Source organism: Cydia amplana, chromosome 3 (genome assembly GCF_948474715.1).
Source record: "Cydia amplana chromosome 3, ilCydAmpl1.1, whole genome shotgun sequence".
In the NCBI taxonomy this organism is placed as follows: domain Eukaryota; kingdom Metazoa; phylum Arthropoda; class Insecta; order Lepidoptera; family Tortricidae; genus Cydia; species Cydia amplana.
The window spans coordinates 944,678-966,570 of record NC_086071.1 but is presented as its reverse complement, the minus strand read 5'-3'; the positions used below and the strand labels follow the sequence as shown (position 1 = coordinate 966,570).

The window sequence follows — 21,893 nt, the reverse complement described above, 5'->3', positions numbered from 1 at the left end:
AAAAGTCAAGTCACAATATACTTTATTCATGTAGGCCTAGCAACAAGCACTTATGAATCGTAACATACTTATAAATTATCTTAAGGTAATTATCAGAGCAATTTATTGATGTTATTATTCCATAAGAATATTGGATTATTATACAAATCAAATTAAACACAAATTAAATTAAGAATTTCACAAAAGGATCGTCAAACATGAAAAAAAAATTGTATAAAAAATACTAGTCTAGAATGTTTCTAGAATAAAATCTAAATGTCAAATAAATAAATAAAAACACAAAAGAAGTATGTACATCGGAATACTATCGCGGCTAACGCCATGAACCTGTAGGTCGACCTGTAACGGCGGTGCTTATCCCGATTTCTCGATGCCATCTCAGTAAGACTAGGCGTCTCTGACCAACTCTGAGGGCTCCTAACGAATCCCTTCCCACTTCACTCCCTCAGTTACTCTTTAGCATATGAGATCTGTTTCAGTTTATTATTTACATATATTTGTTTAAAAAAAAAACACCACAAATCAAAACGTTTAATAAAATAATTTGATGGGTCCCAACGTCATATTTTGACTATCATCATAGAGAAATAAGTAAGACAAGAGTGCTCACTCCATACATCAGTTCAGACTATTAATTTCAGTGTCTACATCTAAATGTTGTAAGTATAGTAGGCACTAGTATTTTTGAGTATCTTCTCTTGTTCACTCATTTGTTATGTACAACTATAAGGTTACACTTTTTTATTATTTTTTTAATTGTACCTCGATACAATTTGTAGATAATTTATTTACAAACAAGATATATACAGTGTATTACTAAAATAAATTAAAAACTAGCTTAAATCTAAAATAGGGAACTATAGGTCTATAAATAAATCAATTTGTAGCTATTAGCTAAGTTGCTCTTATGTTTATTATAAGACTGTTTGTTTCTCAATAAAAAAAAAAAATCTAGCATCGAGTAGCGGAACTATCAGTACTGCTACTTGACAATAGATGTAGCACCGACCGGAAAGTCTTATGCTGTTGAGATAAGACTTTCCGGTCGGTGCTACATCTATTGTCAAGTAGCAGTACTGATAGTTCCGCTACTCGATGCTAGATGCTAATAGTCTTTTTGGTACTAAAACTGATGTATGGAGTGAGCACTCTGTGTATTTTTTTCTCTATGCTATCATGTACAAAACGGGGGCTCGAGTGGTTAATACAAATGAATGTAGGATTGTTGTGTTGCAGGTGCACGAGGAGATGCAGCGGATAGTGCAGCACTGCGGCACGGAGGTGCAGCAGGAGATGCTGCGCTTCCCGCGCCTGCACCAGCGCATCGTGGACGTGGTCACGCAGCTGCTGCGCACCAGGCTGCCCGCCACCAACGCCATGGTCAGTGCCGCATATTTAGTGCAGCACTGCGGCACGGATAGTGCAGCACTGCGGCACGGAGGTGCAGCAGGAGATGCTGCGCTTCCCGCGCCTGCACCAGCGCATCGTGGACGTGGTCACGCAGCTGCTGCGCACCAGGCTGCCCGCCACCAACGCCATGGTCAGTGCCGCATATTTAGTGCAGCACTGCGGCACGGATAGTGCAGCACTGCGGCACGGAGGTGCAGCAGGAGATGCTGCGCTTCCCGCGCCTGCACCAGCGCATCGTGGACGTGGTCACGCAGCTGCTGCGCACCAGGCTGCCCGCCACCAACGCCATGGTCAGTGCCGCATATTTAGTGCAGCACTGCGGCACGGATAGTGCAGCACTGCGGCACGGAGGTGCAGCAGGAGATGCTGCGCTTCCCGCGCCTGCACCAGCGCATCGTGGACGTGGTCACGCAGCTGCTGCGCACCAGGCTGCCCGCCACCAACGCCATGGTCAGTGCCGCATATTTAGTGCAGCACTGCGGCACGGATAGTGCAGCACTGCGGCACGGAGGTGCAGCAGGAGATGCTGCGCTTCCCGCGCCTGCACCAGCGCATCGTGGACGTGGTCACGCAGCTGCTGCGCACCAGGCTGCCCGCCACCAACGCCATGGTCAGTGCCGCATATTTAGTGCAGCACTGCGGCACGGATAGTGCAGCACTGCGGCACGGAGGTGCAGCAGGAGATGCTGCGCTTCCCGCGCCTGCACCAGCGCATCGTGGACGTGGTCACGCAGCTGCTGCGCACCAGGCTGCCCGCCACCAACGCCATGGTCAGTGCCGCATATTTAGTGCAGCACTGCGGCACGGATAGTGCAGCACTGCGGCACGGAGGTGCAGCAGGAGATGCTGCGCTTCCCGCGCCTGCACCAGCGCATCGTGGACGTGGTCACGCAGCTGCTGCGCACCAGGCTGCCCGCCACCAACGCCATGGTCAGTGCCGCATATTTAGTGCAGCACTGCGGCACGGATAGTGCAGCACTGCGGCACGGAGGTGCAGCAGGAGATGCTGCGCTTCCCGCGCCTGCACCAGCGCATCGTGGACGTGGTCACGCAGCTGCTGCGCACCAGGCTGCCCGCCACCAACGCCATGGTCAGTGCCGCATATTTAGTGCAGCACTGCGGCACGGATAGTGCAGCACTGCGGCACGGAGGTGCAGCAGGAGATGCTGCGCTTCCCGCGCCTGCACCAGCGCATCGTGGACGTGGTCACGCAGCTGCTGCGCACCAGGCTGCCCGCCACCAACGCCATGGTCAGTGCCGCATATTTAGTGCAGCACTGCGGCACGGATAGTGCAGCACTGCGGCACGGAGGTGCAGCAGGAGATGCTGCGCTTCCCGCGCCTGCACCAGCGCATCGTGGACGTGGTCACGCAGCTGCTGCGCACCAGGCTGCCCGCCACCAACGCCATGGTCAGTGCCGCATATTTAGTGCAGCACTGCGGCACGCGGTACGCTGTCTACAAGCACCACCATGAGAGCTGCTGCGAAAATTGCTAAGTGCTCCGGCTCCACTTTTCAGGGACGCTTAATAATAAGTCGGTCGTCCGTCTCATGTTTTACTAAAGTTTAAAGTTAGTTTCTCAAATAAAGTCACTTCTATTTTAAAATGTGACTCATTTTGACAGGTGGAAAACCTAGTAGCGATCGAACTGGCATACATCAACACCAAGCATCCAGACTTCCACCGCGAGGCGGCGCTAGTGTCGGGGTTGCTGCAGAGCACAGACTCCATCATGGACGACAGTCCCATGTTCCGGCACAAGGCAAGAGCCACGCCCTCGCCGGTATCCACGCTTTTCAAAGTAGATATACGCTTTTGATTTTTGCATGTGTGGCTAATTCACAAAGCTCATAGAGAAATATAGTAAGACAAGAGTGCTCACTCCATACATCAGTTCAGACTATTAATTTCAGTGTCTACATCTAGCATCGAGTAGCGGAACTATCAGTACTGCTACTTGACAATAGATGTAGCACCGACCGGAAAGTCTTATCTCGACAGCATAAGACTTTCCGGTCGGTGCTACATCTATTGTCAAGTAGCAGTACTGATAGTTCCGCTACTCGATGCTAGATGCTAATAGTCTTTTTGGTACTAAAACTGATGTATGGAGTGAGCAATCTATGTATTTTTTTCTCTATGCTAATGTAAAGTAAGTCGATTCGAGACTACATTCAAAGTGGATGCCTCGCGCGAGGCAAGTCTCCACCGGCCGAGTTGCCTCGCGCGGCAATATTCACGCGAGGCGGCTCGTTCTGTGTGGACCCGCCTGATGGTGTTGGCAACTGTCAAAGGTTTGCATGTATGGCGCCAGCATAGGTTTTACCTTTAGTTTTGTTCTATGACATTCGGCTTAAATACCAAAACTTCCGTGAGACAAAGACATAGTAAATATATTAAAAACGGGTCACTCGCGTATTTTAAGTCGAAAAACGCTCGACATGTTTCACTTCGTACCGAGAAGTGTCATCAGGAACTTGCGTTTACGGTGACGGACCGGCGCAGACTCACCGTAAACGCAAGCTCCTGATGATGACACTTCTCGGTACGAAGTGAAACATGTCGAGCGTTTTTCGACTTAAAATACGCGAGTGACCCGTTTTTAATATATTTACTACGGCTTAAATACATACAAAATAGACAAAAAAGACTAAGGATTCATATTAACTCACATTTATAGACGGGTCTAACGCGAAATTTATTCAATTACCTTTATATACCGACGTTTCGACACAGGTTTCACTGGTCATGGTCGCGGCCAACTAACTACTATTTTAATAGGGAGGATGGATTCAACTTATCGCCAACTTGGGAACCAGTGATACAGAAGTTAAAGCCAAAGGATCTATCTTCGGACGTGTGCGTGGATATTGTGAGTGTTGCGTGTCGGACTATTGACAATAATTAACATTATGTGTAGTGGGTGGTTTGAAAATGTGATGTCTACCCCAAACTTTTTCATACACTTTTCGTCGGGTAATTGCACAAATCTCTGTTTTGACATTTTGCTGAGACTTTAGTTGGCCGCGACCATGACCAGTGAAACCTGTGTCGAAACGTCGGTATATAAAGGTAATTGAATAAATTTCGCGTTAGACCCGTCTATAAATGTGAGTTAATATGTGTTCAAAACGCGAAGGTTTTAAATATTAGACTAAGGATTGACAAGAAAACCTAAGCTGATGAGTGGTGCCATCTGTAAATTACTTCGACCGGCCAACCCCACTGTCGCCTCTTTCTGCAGGCTGATTCTCTTGAACGTAGCTCTGACGTTGTATTCTTGAAGGCGACTGTTCGACTACTTTTAAGAAAATCACACAGAATGCAAAATGAGTGTGAGTTCATTCCAGGTTATGAGCTGGATATAGAAGACTAGAGATGCACCGGATATCCGGTTACTATCCGGTATCCGGCCTATCCGGCCGTTATTTTAGTATCCGGCCGGATACCGGATAGTGACCTACTATCCGGCCGGATACCGGATAGTAAAATTAACACATTTTGGGGTAAAAATGGAATCTAAAAAACAGTCACGGTCATAATGCTAACGACACAGTAGATAGAAATGACTACGTAACCAATGTCACACAATACACTTATTTGTTTACACAAAAATACGCGCGCGCACTTGTAACTATAAACGAACTTACTACGTATTTACGTAATGACGTGATAAAACTCGTTACGATCCTAGAAATGTGTCCGCGCGAACGTTCACTACGAAACAGGTCGAAACCTGCACGACGCGCACCTGCAAAACTCAAAAAATATGTATAGTTCCGGCGGCCGGATACCGGATATTCGGCCAGGGTCCAGGCCGGATATCCGGTATCCGGTATCCGGCCAAACAACTATCCGTTGCATCTCTAATATAGACCCTAAAATTGCCTAGACGCGTCCAGTTTGAGCGTAAGGTTCTTAGCAGCATAGAGAAATAAGTAAGACAAGAGTGCTCACTCCATACATCAGTTCAGACTATTAATTTCAGTGTCTACATCTAGCATCGAGTAGCGGAACTATCAGTACTGCTACATCTATTGTCAAGTAGCAGTACTGATAGTTCCGCTACTCGATGCTAGATGCTATTAGTCTTTTTGGTACTAAAACTGATGTATGGAGTGAGCACTCTATGAATTTTTTTCTCTATGTTAGCAGTGACTAAACATACTAGTTGGTGATGGGTTTTCAGAAGTGTATTACTCCCGGGTATGCTTTTTGCCACCGTTCCGTTTCGCTCAGCTACTGCCTATGCATTCGCTTAGTCGGCATGGTTAAGGCTCCGTTAACGATTTTAGAGCCAAAATGTAAAATTGATAGATTTAGTCGTTGAAATTGTACTCCTTTTGTTCCGTAATATCTAGTATTGGTTTCTATTAACACGTCTTCTCATCTTGCCTTTTAATAATAAGGTCCCGAGCGTGCGTCACCGGCAATATATGACGAGAAGGGGCAGTTTTTAAAAATTCATCAAAAAATTATAGTTATAAATTATAAAAAATGATGTATAAGAACAGTTTCGTGTTCTAGATTGTTTAAGCATCAAAATTACGCTGAAATTAAGTCGATTTTCACGAAAAATGTTCACTTGTTTTGAAGTAATTTCTGGTGAAAATTGATTTCGTCTAACTTTCATTTACTCTTGTACAATATCATATAACAAAAATGTAGTCTATGCAAGTTGGAGTACAGGATATGTGTAATACAAAATTACCATTTTTAGCAGTCCAAACTTTACGAAATTTACAAATAAGATCGACTAAATCAGTGCTTTACGCGCGTTTACCTAAAAGTCCATCAGAAAAAAAATCATTACTAATTTAGTGAGTCAGTTTTCAAAAAAATGATCTGTACAAATGCAAGATAAGAAGACGTCCTAATAGATACCAGTACTTGTTATTTCTATTACGTAACAAAAGGTGCACAATTTCATCGACTAAATCTATCAATTTTACTTTTTTGAGACTAAAATCGATACCGGCCTCTTAACTCCCAAAACGAAGGTGTGAGTTAGAACCTCGACTCATACAAATGAGATTAGGTACATTCGTTCCAGACCTAATTAGTGCACTAAAATTTGGTTACAAGTCGTAACTTACAACCCATTAGTTATTTTAGTTCGCAACGTAATTTTGCCTTCATGCATTTGTAAACAAATGATAAATTCCAGTTTTCTACAAATTGGTAACTTTGGTAGTTGTAGTCTTGCTTGGTAGTGCACATTTGCTTTAAAAGTCGTTGAGTGTTTGCTGTTTTTTTTTGCGAATCTTTTGAACGAAAAAGTGCTATTTATGTATGACATTACTTTCTAAGTACACGCGATTATTAAGTATATATAAATATATTGACTTACATGTTTATTTTTTAATTATTAAACCATTTTCGAAAAACAACATCATTTTCGCAATTGTTAATTTTCCTGCCTCTACAATAATGTTTGTCAAATTGATTCCTAAGCAGTAATTTATAATTTAAAGAATTATTAACATTTGTTTTTGTGGCTATACTATACTAATACTAACTATACAATAATAGTCTAGCCCTTTTAAATACCCATGAAAACTTTGTATTTTTTGTAATTGCAAGAAGGCTGAAAGTCAAAAAAAACTGTTAAGCCTTTTTACTGGCTACTCACGTCAGTCGATCCGAACAATGAACTATAATAATGTATTACGATTGAGATTGTGCGCTTTGGCAATCTTGCTGTTTGTCGTTGCAAATATTAAGGATGAAGTGACTGTCTTTTTACGGAAGATCTGCATCTTATAGTCGAAGAATGCCAAGGGTTAACCCTTTGAACGCCACGCCTATCGAGCGCGGCGCGTCACCGTGAACCTTGTCGGAATGCAGGGATATTGTGGGCTGTAACCGCGCGCGTCGGTTGGCATCTTTGGCGGTCAAAGGGTTAACTGAAAGTGTAGTACTGTAACTTTTGATTGTTTGTAGCTGCTTCTGCGCCAAATGGGTGAAAGAGGGTCCATCCTAGTATTCATGACGAATGTCTGGGATGCGTACAACCAGGTAAACTAGTGACCATAGCGTGTGAGCTAGGACATGTCCAAACTCATCATAGCAACACATCTCATACGCAAAGTGGCCATTGCTTGTGTATAAATACTATGTGGGCTCTCTTTCAACCAGCATCGGTATAAAAGATTCGATTGCTAAAATATCCAACATTTTCCTAAGATCAATCACCTAAATATAACACATACGTCGCTTTTATATTTCTGACGTACTCTGCACGTTTTATATACCGTCTCGATAAAGAGGAGGCCCTAAAGGTAAGTAAGTATACATGCACTCGCTTTTAAACTACCTCTTATGCTGTTACAGTCTACGGTAAATTAATATCATCTGCGTACTATATTAAACATTTAGTACCCCAGCAAACGGACCGTGGCCGTGGAGATACACGAGCGATTACGAAACGAAAACGACCTAGTGCTAAAATCATGCATTTCATAATTATAACATTCTTGATTAAATAAAAAAAATGTTTACAAGTTTTTGGAATTTGAGTTAAATACATACATAAATACTCAGACAACGATATATATATAATATACAAATACTTAAATACATTGAAAACACCCAAGACTCGGGAACAAATATCTGTGCTAATCACACAAATAAATGCCCTTACTGGGATTCGAACCCAGGACCGCGGCTTCACAGGCAAGGTCACTAACTAGGCCAGACCGGTCGGTCAAAAAAATAGTATTTAATGTATTTCTCAAAAAGCTATCCCGTTAGGAAATTGTGTTACTGAAGTTTTATTCACCAGAAACATAGTTTTGTGATAACAGGGTAACATTTTGATAACTACTTAAGTATTTATACATATATCCTGTCATGATATTGCAGTTTCAAAATTCAACATGAACTACAGTCGAATTTAACAAGTGACAACACGAGTAACAGTTTTAAGTGACTTAAAACAAGTGAGTCTAAACCGTAAAATTATTCAATGAACTACAGTGACAAAATTTACTCAGGGATTTGGCTATTATGAAAATAAGACATTGTATTTGGATATTAGGTAGGTTGATCTTCTATGTTTTGGATATTTTATTAAATGAATCATCGGGCCCGACCATGTGATTGCTAATAATTTCACTAGAAACCATATTACATTTTTTTTTATGTTTTTATGTATAGGTATCATTGCCTGAAATAAAAGATTTGATTGATTGATTGATTGATTACCTTTGTGGTAAAATGCATGCGCTTCGCCGTGTCTTGCTCTGGGCATAGAGCGGTATCTAAAGCAGGGATGTTGCGGATGCCGATTTTTTGATATCCGCGGATGCGGATGCGGATTTTTAAAGGCTCCCATCCGCGGATGCGGATGCGGATGCGGATGTCAAGATAGTACCATAAAAAACGTCAGTTATTACATTTTAGTAATTTTTATTTCAAAAAACCGGCCAAGTGTGAGTCGGACTCGCGTTCCAAGGGTTCCGTACATTAAGTCCCACTCACGCTTGACTGCTCATTTCTAATAGGTTTTTTTGGTTAACGACTAAATTACCTAGCAGTCTAGCACTTAGGCCGATGCTAAGACGTTCCTGTACCGACCTGTTCCACATCCGCATCCGCATTAAATCCGCATCGATTTTATGCGGATGCGGATGCGGATGTTGAAAATAATGCGGAAGTTCCGCGGTTGCGGATGCGGATATTCGCAACATCCCTGATCTAAAGTGGTATATGCGGTTTCAGCACGTACCGGCCATCACGGACGGCCAAGAGCACAAAACTCCGACACAAAATCATAACAGTGAATCTCCCGTCACAACTCAGGTAAACATTGGAACAAGTCTAACTACATTTTGACTGTTGTATGCCCTTTTAGATTAATACTAAAAAAATATCACGAAGTGATAATTATTAATTAGTTTATGTGTACAGTATATTTTTTAAGTTGTGACTTGACAAGCATTTCATTCGATAGTATCGTAGTTCATTTGGTTTTCTGTATTTATTTACTTAATTCATAATATGTATTGTGTGTCGATCACCGTTTGTTGTGTGTCTACATTAAGTTTTAATCATTTACAAGCAGCGAGCGCGCCTGTGAACAAAATACTCAATACATCATACTAAGCCATCAGTAAATACAATACAACTAGAAGTTTTCGCTTTGATAATTGTGCTTGCCTTGCAGAATGGCTTTCATTTTCGATTAGGCTACTAGTACTTATTTGAGTAGTGCTGGGTAGGGTGTTTCACTTTTGTATGGAGAAAAAAAAGTTGTGATATTTTTCCTGACTTTGCTCACCAATCGAGTCTCCCCACTCTAAAAACTATCTATTTCAATTTTCATAATAATCGATTAACGTTTAAAGGTTGCACAAATTGAAAATGTGGAGGGAGAACCCCATACATTGCGTGAAAATTAACTTTTTTTTAAATAACAAAATATAATGAACTGATACTAAATCTAATGAAAAAACTGAATTTTGCATCTAAAACACGATAAAACCACTTTTCCTTTGGAATCAGGTGGAAAAACTGAAAAAACTTAATTAGAACATTTATCGAGTAACCAAAATCCATGTTAACTACTAATTTTAAAATTGATTTATATGTAGAAGGTTCAGTATCACACTACTCACCGATTTGATGGTAGCCGCTTAAACCATTTTTTACCCTCCGATGTAGAGTCGTTGGTTATTTAAGAAAACTTTGTTGATGTGCACCGTAAATATTCACCGATTTTTTTTGGTATATACCTAATATTTTTTATTCAGGAAGAACCAGAATTCGAGCAAAGTCAGATGAAAATCGAAAATTCGGAAAAATTAAACACCCTAGTGCTGGGCTTGATAAAAAGCTTGTTTTCAGATAGACTTTGTGTGATGTGTCCAAGTTATTTTGGTTTGTAGTGGTTACCTATACTTAGGCATTGTTAAGCATGTGTAGTCTTAAATTGCTTACCTGAGCAACATTATGCTTATGTGCCGGTTAATTTTTGAATTCATATTCTTATAATTACTGAGATCAGTTCTAAAGTGAATCTGACCATAGAAATTTATATAGTATATAAAATAAGGCCATACAAAGTGACGCAGTTTTCTTAGCTGACGTAGAACGCGCTGTATGGTGTTTTGAAAGAACGATATATTCAAACGATAGCGTACGGCACCAAGATCCAAGCCTGTCATCGTTAAAGCATTTCCACATTTTTTGTGTGGGATATTTCATGGTTCGCTGCCGAAGGACTTTGATCAGCTATTTATGGTTGGTGCAACCGGACCTTAGTATTCCTTTGTACATGCTTATTAATAAGTACCATTAGATAGGTACCTGCTGATGTGTCGATGGAAAGTTAGAAAATTTGCGAAATTTTCCAACTGGTCAAGTTTCGGATACTTCTAACATTTTGGTATGAGGAATGAAATTGTATTTTCAAAATGTAAATTTCCTTTGTTTCGTACGAAATTTTGCAACGTTTTTTTAAGTTTGTGCAACTTGCAGGGTTATTCCCACTAGTTATCACCAAGTTCTTACCAGTGGTAACTACTGGGATTTTTTTTCCCATCTTTTACCACTGGTAACTACTGGGAAAAATAATTCCCAGTAGTTGGTGGTAACTAGTGGGAATTTTTATTCCCAGTAGTTACCACCAAAATTTTGTTAGAGTTAAATACTACTAAAAACAGTATAAAAAAATAAAAAGTAAATATAGAGTGATATAATAAATCATTATTTAGTCGATTTAGTAAACTGCCTTAAAAGTGACGAAAAAATATTGAAACAGTTTAACAGGTACTAGTACAAAAACTATAATATATGCAAGGATAAATTTAATAATCCATTTAGATTATTTTTAAGTGATTTTATTCGGTAATTCAAAAGCACTCTATATTTATACTATACTATTTTATACTGTTTTTATTAGTATTAACAAAATTTTGGTGGTAACTACTGGGAATAATTTTTCCCAGTAGTTACCAGTGGTAAAAGGTGGGAAAAAAATTCCCAGTAGTTACCACTGGTAACTAGTGGGAATAACCCAACTTGCACATTTTGTTGATAGGAACCGACACGTCCTCTGTGCGACTTGCACATGTGTTGTCAGTAACGGACATGTCCCTTGTGCAGGTGAACGGCGGGAGTCCGGCCGAGAAGGCGCCGACGCCGCAGAAGCCGGTGAACCTGCTGCCCGAGGTGCCGAGCCAGCAGTCGCGCAAGCTCTCCGACCGCGAGCAGCACGACTGTGACGTCATCGGTCAGTAAAGTTTGTAGCTTTCTAATAGACCCCGAAGGCTAATCCTATTGTCTATTGTTAAGAAAAAGCGGCCAAGTGCGAGTCGGACTCGCCCATGAAGGGTTCCGTATTTAGGCGATTTATGACGTATAAAAAAAAAACTACTTGCTAGATCTCGTTCAAACCAATTTTCGGTGGAAGTTTACATGGTAATGTACATCATATATTTTTTTTAGTTTTATCATTCTCTTATTTTAGAAGTTAGGGGGGGGGGGGACACACATTTTACCACTTTGGAAGTCTCTCTCGCGCAAACTATTCAGTTTAGAAAAAAATGATATTAGAAACCTCAATATCATTTTTGAAGACCTATCCATAGATACCTCACACGTATGGGTTTGATGAAAAAAAAATTTTTGAGTTTCAGTTCGAAGTATGGGGAACCCCAAAAATTTATTGTTTTTTTTCTATTTTTGTGTGAAAATCTTAATGCGGTTCACAGAATACATCTACTTACCAAGTTTCAACAGTATAGTTCTTATAGTTTCGGAGAAAAGTGGCTGTGACATACGGACGGACAGACAGACGGACAGACAGACGGACAGACAGACAGACATGACGAATCTATAAGGGTTCCGTTTTTTGCCATTTGGCTACGGAACCCTAAAAACCGCTCGTGCCACGTGCCACAACCACCTGCATAAAAAAATCGGTGCTTCGGTTACTGAGTGCCGGCGAGTCGAACGCTACAGAACCAGTCTAAAATGTGTCATCGAGATGCGTAACAAAGGCGCGTTATCGGAGAGCGCACCTACACTGGTTTTTTGAGCGTTGGACTAGCCCGCGCTCAGGTGCCAAATAGAATAATTAGGACCCTTTTTAGCACGTGCGGTTTTACTGAACAATACACAATAGGATTAGCCTTCGGGGTCTATTAGAAAGCTACAAACTATACTCTCTGTTATTACACACTCGAAATGACACATTCCTGATTACACCAGTTTAAAAACTCACGTTTCGTACACATTTATGAACGCCTGAATGGGTCTGCATGCGAAATTAAATCAGACGTTTCAACTGGGTTGCACCAGCTGTGGGCACGATGACTGATGTCCCAGCGAAATGTCAATGGAGATATAGGTAATAAAAGTACCCGAAATAACTATATAAAAATGTTTAGGGTAGACAAAGAAATTGAGTCTACCCGTTTATGTTTATTATCCACGGCACGACATATATACAACACTCAAAATATCTGTGCACTGGTCCGAAGATAAATCCCCACGTCAGTCATCCGTGACCACAGACAACCCAACTTCTAGACATAGCATAGTCGCGCTACCCCCTCTGCCACACATACGGTAGCGTTACTCCATCTTCGAGTCAATCCCGTGCCGTGATTGGTCCGTGTCTTTGAACGGACCAATCACGGCACGGGATTCGCTCACCTCGTCCCCCGCACCCCCGTATTTTTGGCAGCATCGGTTTCATGAAAGAATTGGCCTAAGCTCAGTCTAGAGGTTGGATTGTCAGTGTCCGTGACCATAGCGGGTGCAACCTAGTTGAAACGTTGGATTTAATGTAAAATAATGAAATGATATCGACCCGGTCATATCATTAAATACATTGCTGATTACTTGGAGCTAGAATTGAATAATGATTACTAATACTTGTCATGAAATTTGATTTTGAGTTACTATCAAGCATTCCTAATATATCTCCGTCATGGCTATCGTTTTGACAGTCCGAAAGAAGTTATTATCATACAAAATATTCTTAAATCCTTATGCATTGTTCATAAATTATAAATAATTGACAGTCTAGGAAAAAAACTATTGCTGTCGATGATTCCACTCAACAATGACTGATGCATTCATAGAGTCATGTTATTATTATATGTATTTTCAAATGTCTATATTTGCAATAGCAGTAGAATGAAGTGTTACTTAAAAAACTTTTTCTACTCCCGTACTTTTATTTGTCATTTAAAGGGTCGTGCACACACCTTTAAACCCCTATCTTATAGTTGTCAAGACAAGTCTTTAGTCCATTCCCCAAAAAAGAATTTGTGCATACACGCAGTATCTTTTTGGCGATTTTACGATACTTCGTGTAATAACCACTTAAAAAAAATTGAATGAAATACAGTGTTGCCAACCTTATTTTAAATGTCATCTCTGACAAATAAGTGAACCATAGACATGTTTTTTTTTTAATTTCATTCATTCATTCATTCTTTTCACGCCCGTACCCTCCATTTTTGCTACTTATTGAATTAAAAATATTTATTAAATTTACAATTTTATTTCAAAGTGCTTGGTCGTAGAAAAAGTATTGTATGCAACGTTGTTTAAAACGTTCGGCTTCGCCTCAAATTGTTACTCACGCCACTCGCCTTTTTTGACCTCTCTTAAACAACGGTTGCATAAAATACTATATCGTTTCTCCCCTAGTTTGTTTACGTGCTAAACATGTTTGTTGTTAAGCTTAGAATAAATTTAAAAGTGGAAAAATTACTGTCTTGGGTGAGACTTGAACTCACGGCCTCTGGATCGATACTCCAGCGCTCTGCCATCTGAGCCACCAAGACCTCATCCATGGCCAGCAAATCTTTCCACCATGTATCGATCCAGAGGCCGTGAGTTCAAGTCTCACCCAAGACAGTAATTTTTCCACTTTTAAATTTATTCTAAGCTTAATAGCATCGTTCGCAGACGTTTCTGCTTGTTAAAAAATTAAAATTATGTTTGTTGTTGTTTCACGGTGACAGGTGGACGGATCGACAAAACGGCTAACGATATATATTACTCAAAGGTTGAAAGCATCAGCATGATGCACTTGAACTCTATGGGTGACTTAGCTGAGTCGGTGAGGATAGCTGTAGACCATCAGTTTGTCACTGACATAAACGCCGTCGAGAACGTAATTTACTTTCTATACATCTCGCTCGCACTCGCATATTCGTGCAAACGGGATGTATAGAAAGTAAATTACGTTCTCGACGACGTTTATGTCAGTGACAAACTGATGGTAACCGTACTGTAGTGGCCATGTGCTGGCTGTTTCCTTTGCCACCTTTGCTATAGCTCGTTTGACACTTGGCTCGGGCAGGTTGCGTATGAGTCACACGAACCTAGCCGCCGCCATACAATCCAAGGTGCGCTCTCATTTTAAAACGACATTCTTGAATAACATGATATTATTAAACATGAGTGATGTTTTGTATGTAAAACTTCTACTCATTTTCTTTGTATATCTTTTTGAAGTGAAAACTTCTTTAGCGGCGCTGTGCACCTTTTGAGGTGGGGAAAAAATGTTAAACTCGCGACAGATCACGTGACCGTAAGACGGACGCGTGGCCTGATCGAAAAACTGTTACAATGTCATTGAGTTTTTCTTTATTGATTTAAATGCCATCTAGTGAGTTTCCCTCTAACTGGTAATAATATAACTCGAGTACTAACAGTGATGTGCTTAGGGGTTTCAAGTAATGCGACGAAATAACGCTAGATGGCGTTAACCTCAATTATACATAGTGCTGCAAACATTCTATGACTACATTGAGTTTTCACTTCTGCCGGCACTCCCGCAGTGCAACCGGTTTTTTTTTTTACCAGAGAGTATGTCACGTTAATGTTCGTGCACTTTAAGTTTCTTGTACTTTAAGCATGTCGTTTTAAATTTAGAGCGTGATTTCGATTATATGGGATCGGCTTTTTGGCGGAGGCTTCGTGTGACTCTTAACACGTTCACATGAGACTAAAAATGTTGTCTTACTATTTGATTATCATCGTGTATCGGTGCCATTGGCTGAATGGCCGATTGACGTGGTTTAGTTTCGCTGTACGATAATACAGACCAGGGATGTTGCGAATATCCGCATCCGCAACCGCGGAACTTCCGCATTATTTTCAACATCCGCATCCGCATAAAATCGATGCGGATTTAATGCGGATGCGGATGTGGAACAAGTCGGTACAGGAACGTCTTAGCATCGGCGTAAGTGCTAGATTGCTAGGTAATTTAGTCATTAACCAAAAAAACCTATTAGAAATGAGCAGTCAAGCGTGAGTGGGACTTAATGTACGGAACCCTTGGAACGCGAGTCCGACTCGCACTTGGCCCCGGTTTTTTGAAATAAAAATTACTAAAATGTAATATTTGACGTTTTTTATGGTACTATCTTGACATCCGCGTCCGCGGATGTGAGCCTTTAAAAATCCGCATCCGCGGATGTCAAAAAATCGGCATCCGCAACATCCCTGATTCATCACATCACAGACCACTGCCCAGACCAGGTGCCGAATAGAGCTAACTGTCGCTGAGCACATGCTTCACTCATCTTTCAGTAGTTTTCCGCCCACCTGCCATCTATCTGTTTGTGATCTGTGCCTTGACCTCTCGTATATTTTACTATACGTTTAAAGGAAATAATTGTTTTTGTAAGCGAACGGGCCCAACATAAATTGTGACCCATATTAAAGAAATGCGTTGTAATTTTCAAATTCACGATAACTAACGGAATATTCAGTAATTATAATTTAAAAGTTGCATTTGTTATTAAAATTAAAATATTTAATGTATATTTGCGAATGATATCTACACGGTCGATATTTGAACCATGGTATAAAATATAAATCAAGGAAGTAGATCGTGATACGATACTGCAAGATCCAAATACTCGCTCGATAAATGTTATGGTGAAATTATCCAGCGTTCAACATTCGTCACCGGCACACAGACTGTATAAAAAACTAATAAACAGCAAAACACGTAATTTACCATTTTTATGCCTTATTTCGTTGCAATAAGATATACGAATAGGTAATAAACCTTACCTAACGTAACGTTGCAGTTAATTTATTAAAATATTACTTATGAAGTAGTTGATAAGTTATGAATCATAACATTTGAACATCTTAAAAAATATGTCAATTAACAATAGGTACGAATTGATCTGCCTCTGCCTACAATGGTAACACAATAATGATTGGTAATACAACGGCACAACTCATCTAGAAGACAGCTAATTGCATGCAAGGCCTGTGTATTATATATCCCGTCAGGATTTATTTATCGCGTTCTTTAAAAATGGGTTTCATTTATTTAACAGCATGAATAATAAATATGCATCGTATTTTTGTAAGGGCCTTAACCTTTTCGACGCCGTGTCAAACAGAAAAGCTGTCACTCGGACGCCACGTCACCGAAATGTCAAAACTAAAATTGAACTTTATGCATATATGTACGTAGGTCTATGTTGCTCTGTGGTCTGTGACCGATTAATCCGTCTTTGGCGTTGGACCTGCGGTGCGGATATATTGGTCATTGGCGTCCAAAAGGTTAAGATTAACTCGTATATTTAAGACAATTTTAAAGGTAGTTGTATTGTTTTAAAGGTAGCAATAAATAGATGACAGTACGAATCTCGTCTTAACCCTCTGAACGCAAGGCCCATGTATACACGTCAGGACAGAACGGTTAAATTCTCCAATGAATAAACTATGCAAAATATCTGGGTTCTGCCAACACATACGTGACGTCTGGGCACGTTTATTGGGACCTGGGCTTGACGGTCAGCGGGTTTAATAAGCTTTCTACAATTTTACATAAGAAAATCGAAAACTCTCGTTTTAAATCATATGAACAGGCTGGTCGAAAATCTTCGTGCTTAGCCCCCTTACTTTAGTCATAGAGAAATATAGTAAGACAAGAGTGCTCACTCCATACATCAGTTAGACCAGCGGTCGGCAACCTTTTAGCAGCCAAGGGCCACATAGTAGTTAACGAAGTTGACGCGGGCCGCACTTTGTTAATATCTATGACTTTATCAGACATTGTCGTTTGTCAATATTACATATAAACTAGTAGTTTGCCCCGAACTGAGAACTCGCGGTTCGCCAAAATGTTAGATCATTATTTTAAAATTGTAAATTTAAAAACTATATTATAAATGTATAAGCCGAGCACTTTCATTTGATACCAAACTCGACCATACTTTCTTGCAAAAAAGATGACCAGAATAGCAAGACCCCTCACAAATAGCTTTTTAGCCTTCTAAGCTCTTCTAGCTCAATAACCCCTTGATCGAGCCTGCTCATAATTTAATGACGAAAATATAATGTCCTCAACTACACGTTTACCCAATTTAATTTAAATTAGAACAAATTTACTTAAGTTATTGTGTATCAAACTATCCTCTGATAGTTCAGCTTAAAAACATCGAAATGCCGGGACGTGCCCCTAGCCAGCCGTGTGCTCCAAGTTGAATGTAAGAACTTCACTTCGCTTCGCTCGCTCGTTCGATAAAATAGCCAGGGAGGCTCGCGGGCCGCAAGTGACAGGTACACGGGCCGCGGGTTGCCGACCGCTGAGTTAGACTATTAATTTCAGTGTCTACATCTAGCATCGAGTAGCGGAACTATCAGTACTGCTACTTGACAATAGATGTAGCAATACGGATAGTTCCGCTACTCGATGCTAGATGCTAACAGTCTTTTTGGTACTAAAACTGATGTATGGAGTGAGCAATCTATGTATTTTTTTTCTCTATGCTTTAGTGATGAGACGAGGGATGATGGTTTTAACTATTTGATTTAACTTTTGTAAAGTTGTATAAATGCGTGTTGTGTCTATCATATCATCAGTAAACATGTATTTGTTTTGCATGTATTTGTCAGTGGATTTGTAGAAAAAAACATAGCGCTGCTTACTCTATCTTATTCTTATCACATGCAATGTTGTAAAATGAAACTTTGCACACACCTTTCCAGCATTAATAGCATAGAAGGGGCCTTTGTTGTTTTTAACTGTGTCGTTGTGAGACAAAACAAACCGTCTAGTCAGTTGTCTGCAAGAGCGTTCGTTTCCACGACAATTTTCCTCGCTTATTGTACTAGGACTTTGTTATTTATTGTTGACGTTGACTACTTGGTTTGTTTACTTGCTTTAGGCTCTGGCGACAGTGCTGCCCACTACAAACCATTAACTTATTTTTAGAAATTATTTACTGATATTACTATATTAAATACACTGCTATTATATTGCACACAACTAACTGTATCAGAGCGGCCGAGGTGTTCAAAAATATCTAAACCAAGCTTCTATTATCAACACGTTAAATGCATGTTTAGATACCTTGGCCGCTCCGATATATGACAGCGACTGAACTTAAAACGGTAACGAGAAAAAAACCCGTTAAGCTTTGGTTTCCTCCGAAAGCGGTGCCGTCATATAGCGGCCGTTTCCATACAAATACTACGACATCCATATTTAGCTGTATTTAGTATGGAGACGGCCGCTATATGACGGCACCGCTATCCTAGGAAAACCGATCTTTACCAAAGAAACAACTTTGCTAGACGCTTGTCGCTACAAACACTAAGCGTCGGCGGTGGGACAGCTGCCTCACTTTTATTTATTTAGACGACCGGTCTGGCCTAGTGGGTAGTGACCCTGCCTGCTAAGCCGATGGTCCTGGGTTCGAATCCCGGTAAGGGCATTTATTTGTGTGATAAACACTAATATTTGTTCCGGAGTCATGGATGTTTTCTATGTATATAAGTATGTATTTATCTATATAAGTATGTATATCGTCGCCTAGTACCCATAGTACAAGCTTTGCTTAGTTTGGGGCTAGGTTGATCTGTGTAAGATGTCCCCCAATATTTATTTTATTTATTTATTTATTTATTCCATATTTGTTCCCAATCCGCTTTGGGCTAGCATGGGGACTATAGCCCGAGCCCTCTCGCGCATGAGAGGCCTGTGCCCAACAGTGGGACGTATACAGAGTGCTTCCTGTAACAGGAGCAATAAATTAAACAGTAGTCTGTACTCCTCAAACTGACCAACATTTGTTCAGCAACTTTTGAAAATAACTCATGTTTTGATTTTTATTACACTTTAAAGTTTATTCTAAGACGCAATGTATTGCAAATTTTGTTATGTTTAAAGCGTGACAAGCAACGTCAAACACACCGATGTCAGCGTACATTGAAGGCAATATTTATTTTGTATGAAAAAGAGGAAGTCTAAAGGATTCATAATTTTGGTCAGTTTGAGGAGTACAGCCTTTAGATTAATTTATTGCTCCTGTTACAGGAAGCACCCTGTATAGGCTTAATTTTTTTTTTATTCCAGAGCGTCTAATCAAGTCATACTTCTACATCGTGCGCAAATCGATCCAAGACTCTGTTCCCAAGGCGGTGATGCACTTCCTGGTGAACTACGTGAAAGACAACCTGCAGTCGGAGCTGGTGACGCACCTGTACAAGTCCGAGCAGGCCGACTCGTTGCTCGACGAGTCCGAGCACATCGCGCAGCGGCGGAAGGAGGCGGCCGACATGCTCCGGGTAACCACACACCACATTCTAATATAGTGATGGGTAGGACATCAATTTAAAATGAGTTTGTATGAGTACCTCATTTTCTAAAATGAGGTGTTACAATGTCTTACTTCAAATGAGGTGAGGTACTAGCATATTTTCAACGTCGACTATTCCATTAATTCCAACGGCGACAAAAATATTTAATGTATATACATATTTATGTATTCATCACTTCCTTTATAAATAAATAAATAGTAACATTTAATTGGAGTGCAATTCTGGAGGTTAAGAATAGAACTTTTAGGAGAAAGATAATTTTAGAATCAAGTAAAATGAATAGAGGAGTGAAGTAAGACATTTTTGCGGTACGAAGTACTGCGACAAATTAACAAAATGAGTGGTACAAATGAGGTGCCTCACGAGTGAGCGACTCAACACTATTCTAATAGGCTAAAGTTGCCGTCATTAGAACTTGAGAACTATGTAAACAAACAGTGTAACTTTGTTTTGTGACTGTCCTTGAATTTTCACACCCATCAAACACAATTCAAACTATACACATATACACTATTGAAACGGTCCGTTCCGTAAAATACATAAATATATAACTGTATCTTGGATATTTAATTAAAAGTTTAAAATGGTTTCATAAGTTAGGTTATTAGGACCTGATGGAATGACGTTTTTGTTTCTTTTAAATTGTACAATTGTCTATGATAGGTAGTGTTGTGACTAAAGTTTGTGATATAATCCCGTTACACACTACCCAACTCACGCTCTGTACCTACCGCCGCGGTTGTAAAATACATCAATACATCATTTTTAAGTACCAATTTGTCTTCTGATCGTGATTAAACAAATTAAAAATAAGTAACTACTTGTTTTTTAATTTTGGTATTTTATTACTCGATATGGTTTGACAGTGAGTAGTAAGTAAGAGTCTTGCCCATCACTAGTAAATTCATCATTCAGAGACAATTTCAATATGGCGGTTTGTTTACATAGTTTGCAAGTTCTAATGACGGCGAGTTTACATGACTAATTTTCATTTAGGGTATCAATCGATCGGGTTTGTTTTTAGGATCAAATGTCTATATGGGACACATTGCATTAAAGTAACACAAAAGTCAGAAATTGTAGTCAAAGGCCGACTGTCGCACTTCGCTCGCGAAACGCCCTAAACAAAACGGTAAAGGAACGTGACGTCAAGGTCGGGAGCCCATCTTGTAGTATGGACAAAACAAGAAAATTGCGTTTTTGTCGATGAAATATTGTGTTTATGTATGTAGTTGCTATACAATATTTTTTTAAATGAAATGTAAGGAATCGAATGGTACCCTTACTTTTATCGTTTTTGGAAGTTAAAAAAAAACTTAAATTTTGAAACTTTCAGGTCCTGTATTTTTGTAATTTTTCAATATTTTATTTTAATATCCACATTATTGTGATAAATTGCTCGTTTGCTATCTATTTTACTAGATTTTGTTATAAAATTCAACATGTATCATCATCCCTATTGCATATTTGGATCAAAAATGCCTTCGCTGGGTTTAACCAACTTAAGATCTGAAATGTTGAGTTGACAGGTAAAGTCAGCATCATATATATAGATAAGTGACGCACCAAAGTGACTAAAATATATAACGGCCTCCGAGCCTCGTCGGCAGTGACCCCGCCTACGAATCAGGAGGTCCCGGGTTTAAACCCCAGCAAGGGCTTATTTGTGTGTTCATCGCAAGTATTTGTTCCCGAGTTATGGATGTTTTCTATGTATTTAATTAAGTACCTATTATCTATTTATCCGAAACGGTGAAATTTTCCACTTTTAATTAATTAATATCGCAAAACACCTTTGTTACCATAGACATAAGGTTGTGTACCGATATATTTGGTCACTGGCTGTCAATATCTATTTGATGCTGACTGTACCTTTCCCAAG

General features: G+C 40.0%; 1 protein-coding gene across 2 annotated transcripts in view; it reads left to right on the top strand.

Annotated features, from left to right (window-relative positions):
* The window catches only part of LOC134662342 (dynamin-1-like protein), a 39,489-nt gene that overhangs the window by 16,433 nt on the left and 1,163 nt on the right, over positions 1 to 21,893 (top strand). The window contains exons 9-14 of one of the 2 annotated variants that reach the window (XM_063518531.1): positions 1,237 to 1,380; positions 3,036 to 3,212; positions 7,355 to 7,429; positions 9,134 to 9,214; positions 11,519 to 11,645; positions 19,767 to 19,978. In XM_063518531.1, the coding sequence (XP_063374601.1) occupies positions 1,237 to 1,380; positions 3,036 to 3,212; positions 7,355 to 7,429; positions 9,134 to 9,214; positions 11,519 to 11,645; positions 19,767 to 19,978 (816 nt within the window). The remainder of the gene's footprint in view (positions 1 to 1,236; positions 1,381 to 3,035; positions 3,213 to 7,354; positions 7,430 to 9,133; positions 9,215 to 11,518; positions 11,646 to 19,766; positions 19,979 to 21,893) is intronic. The other variant, XM_063518532.1, reaches the window with a different exon arrangement.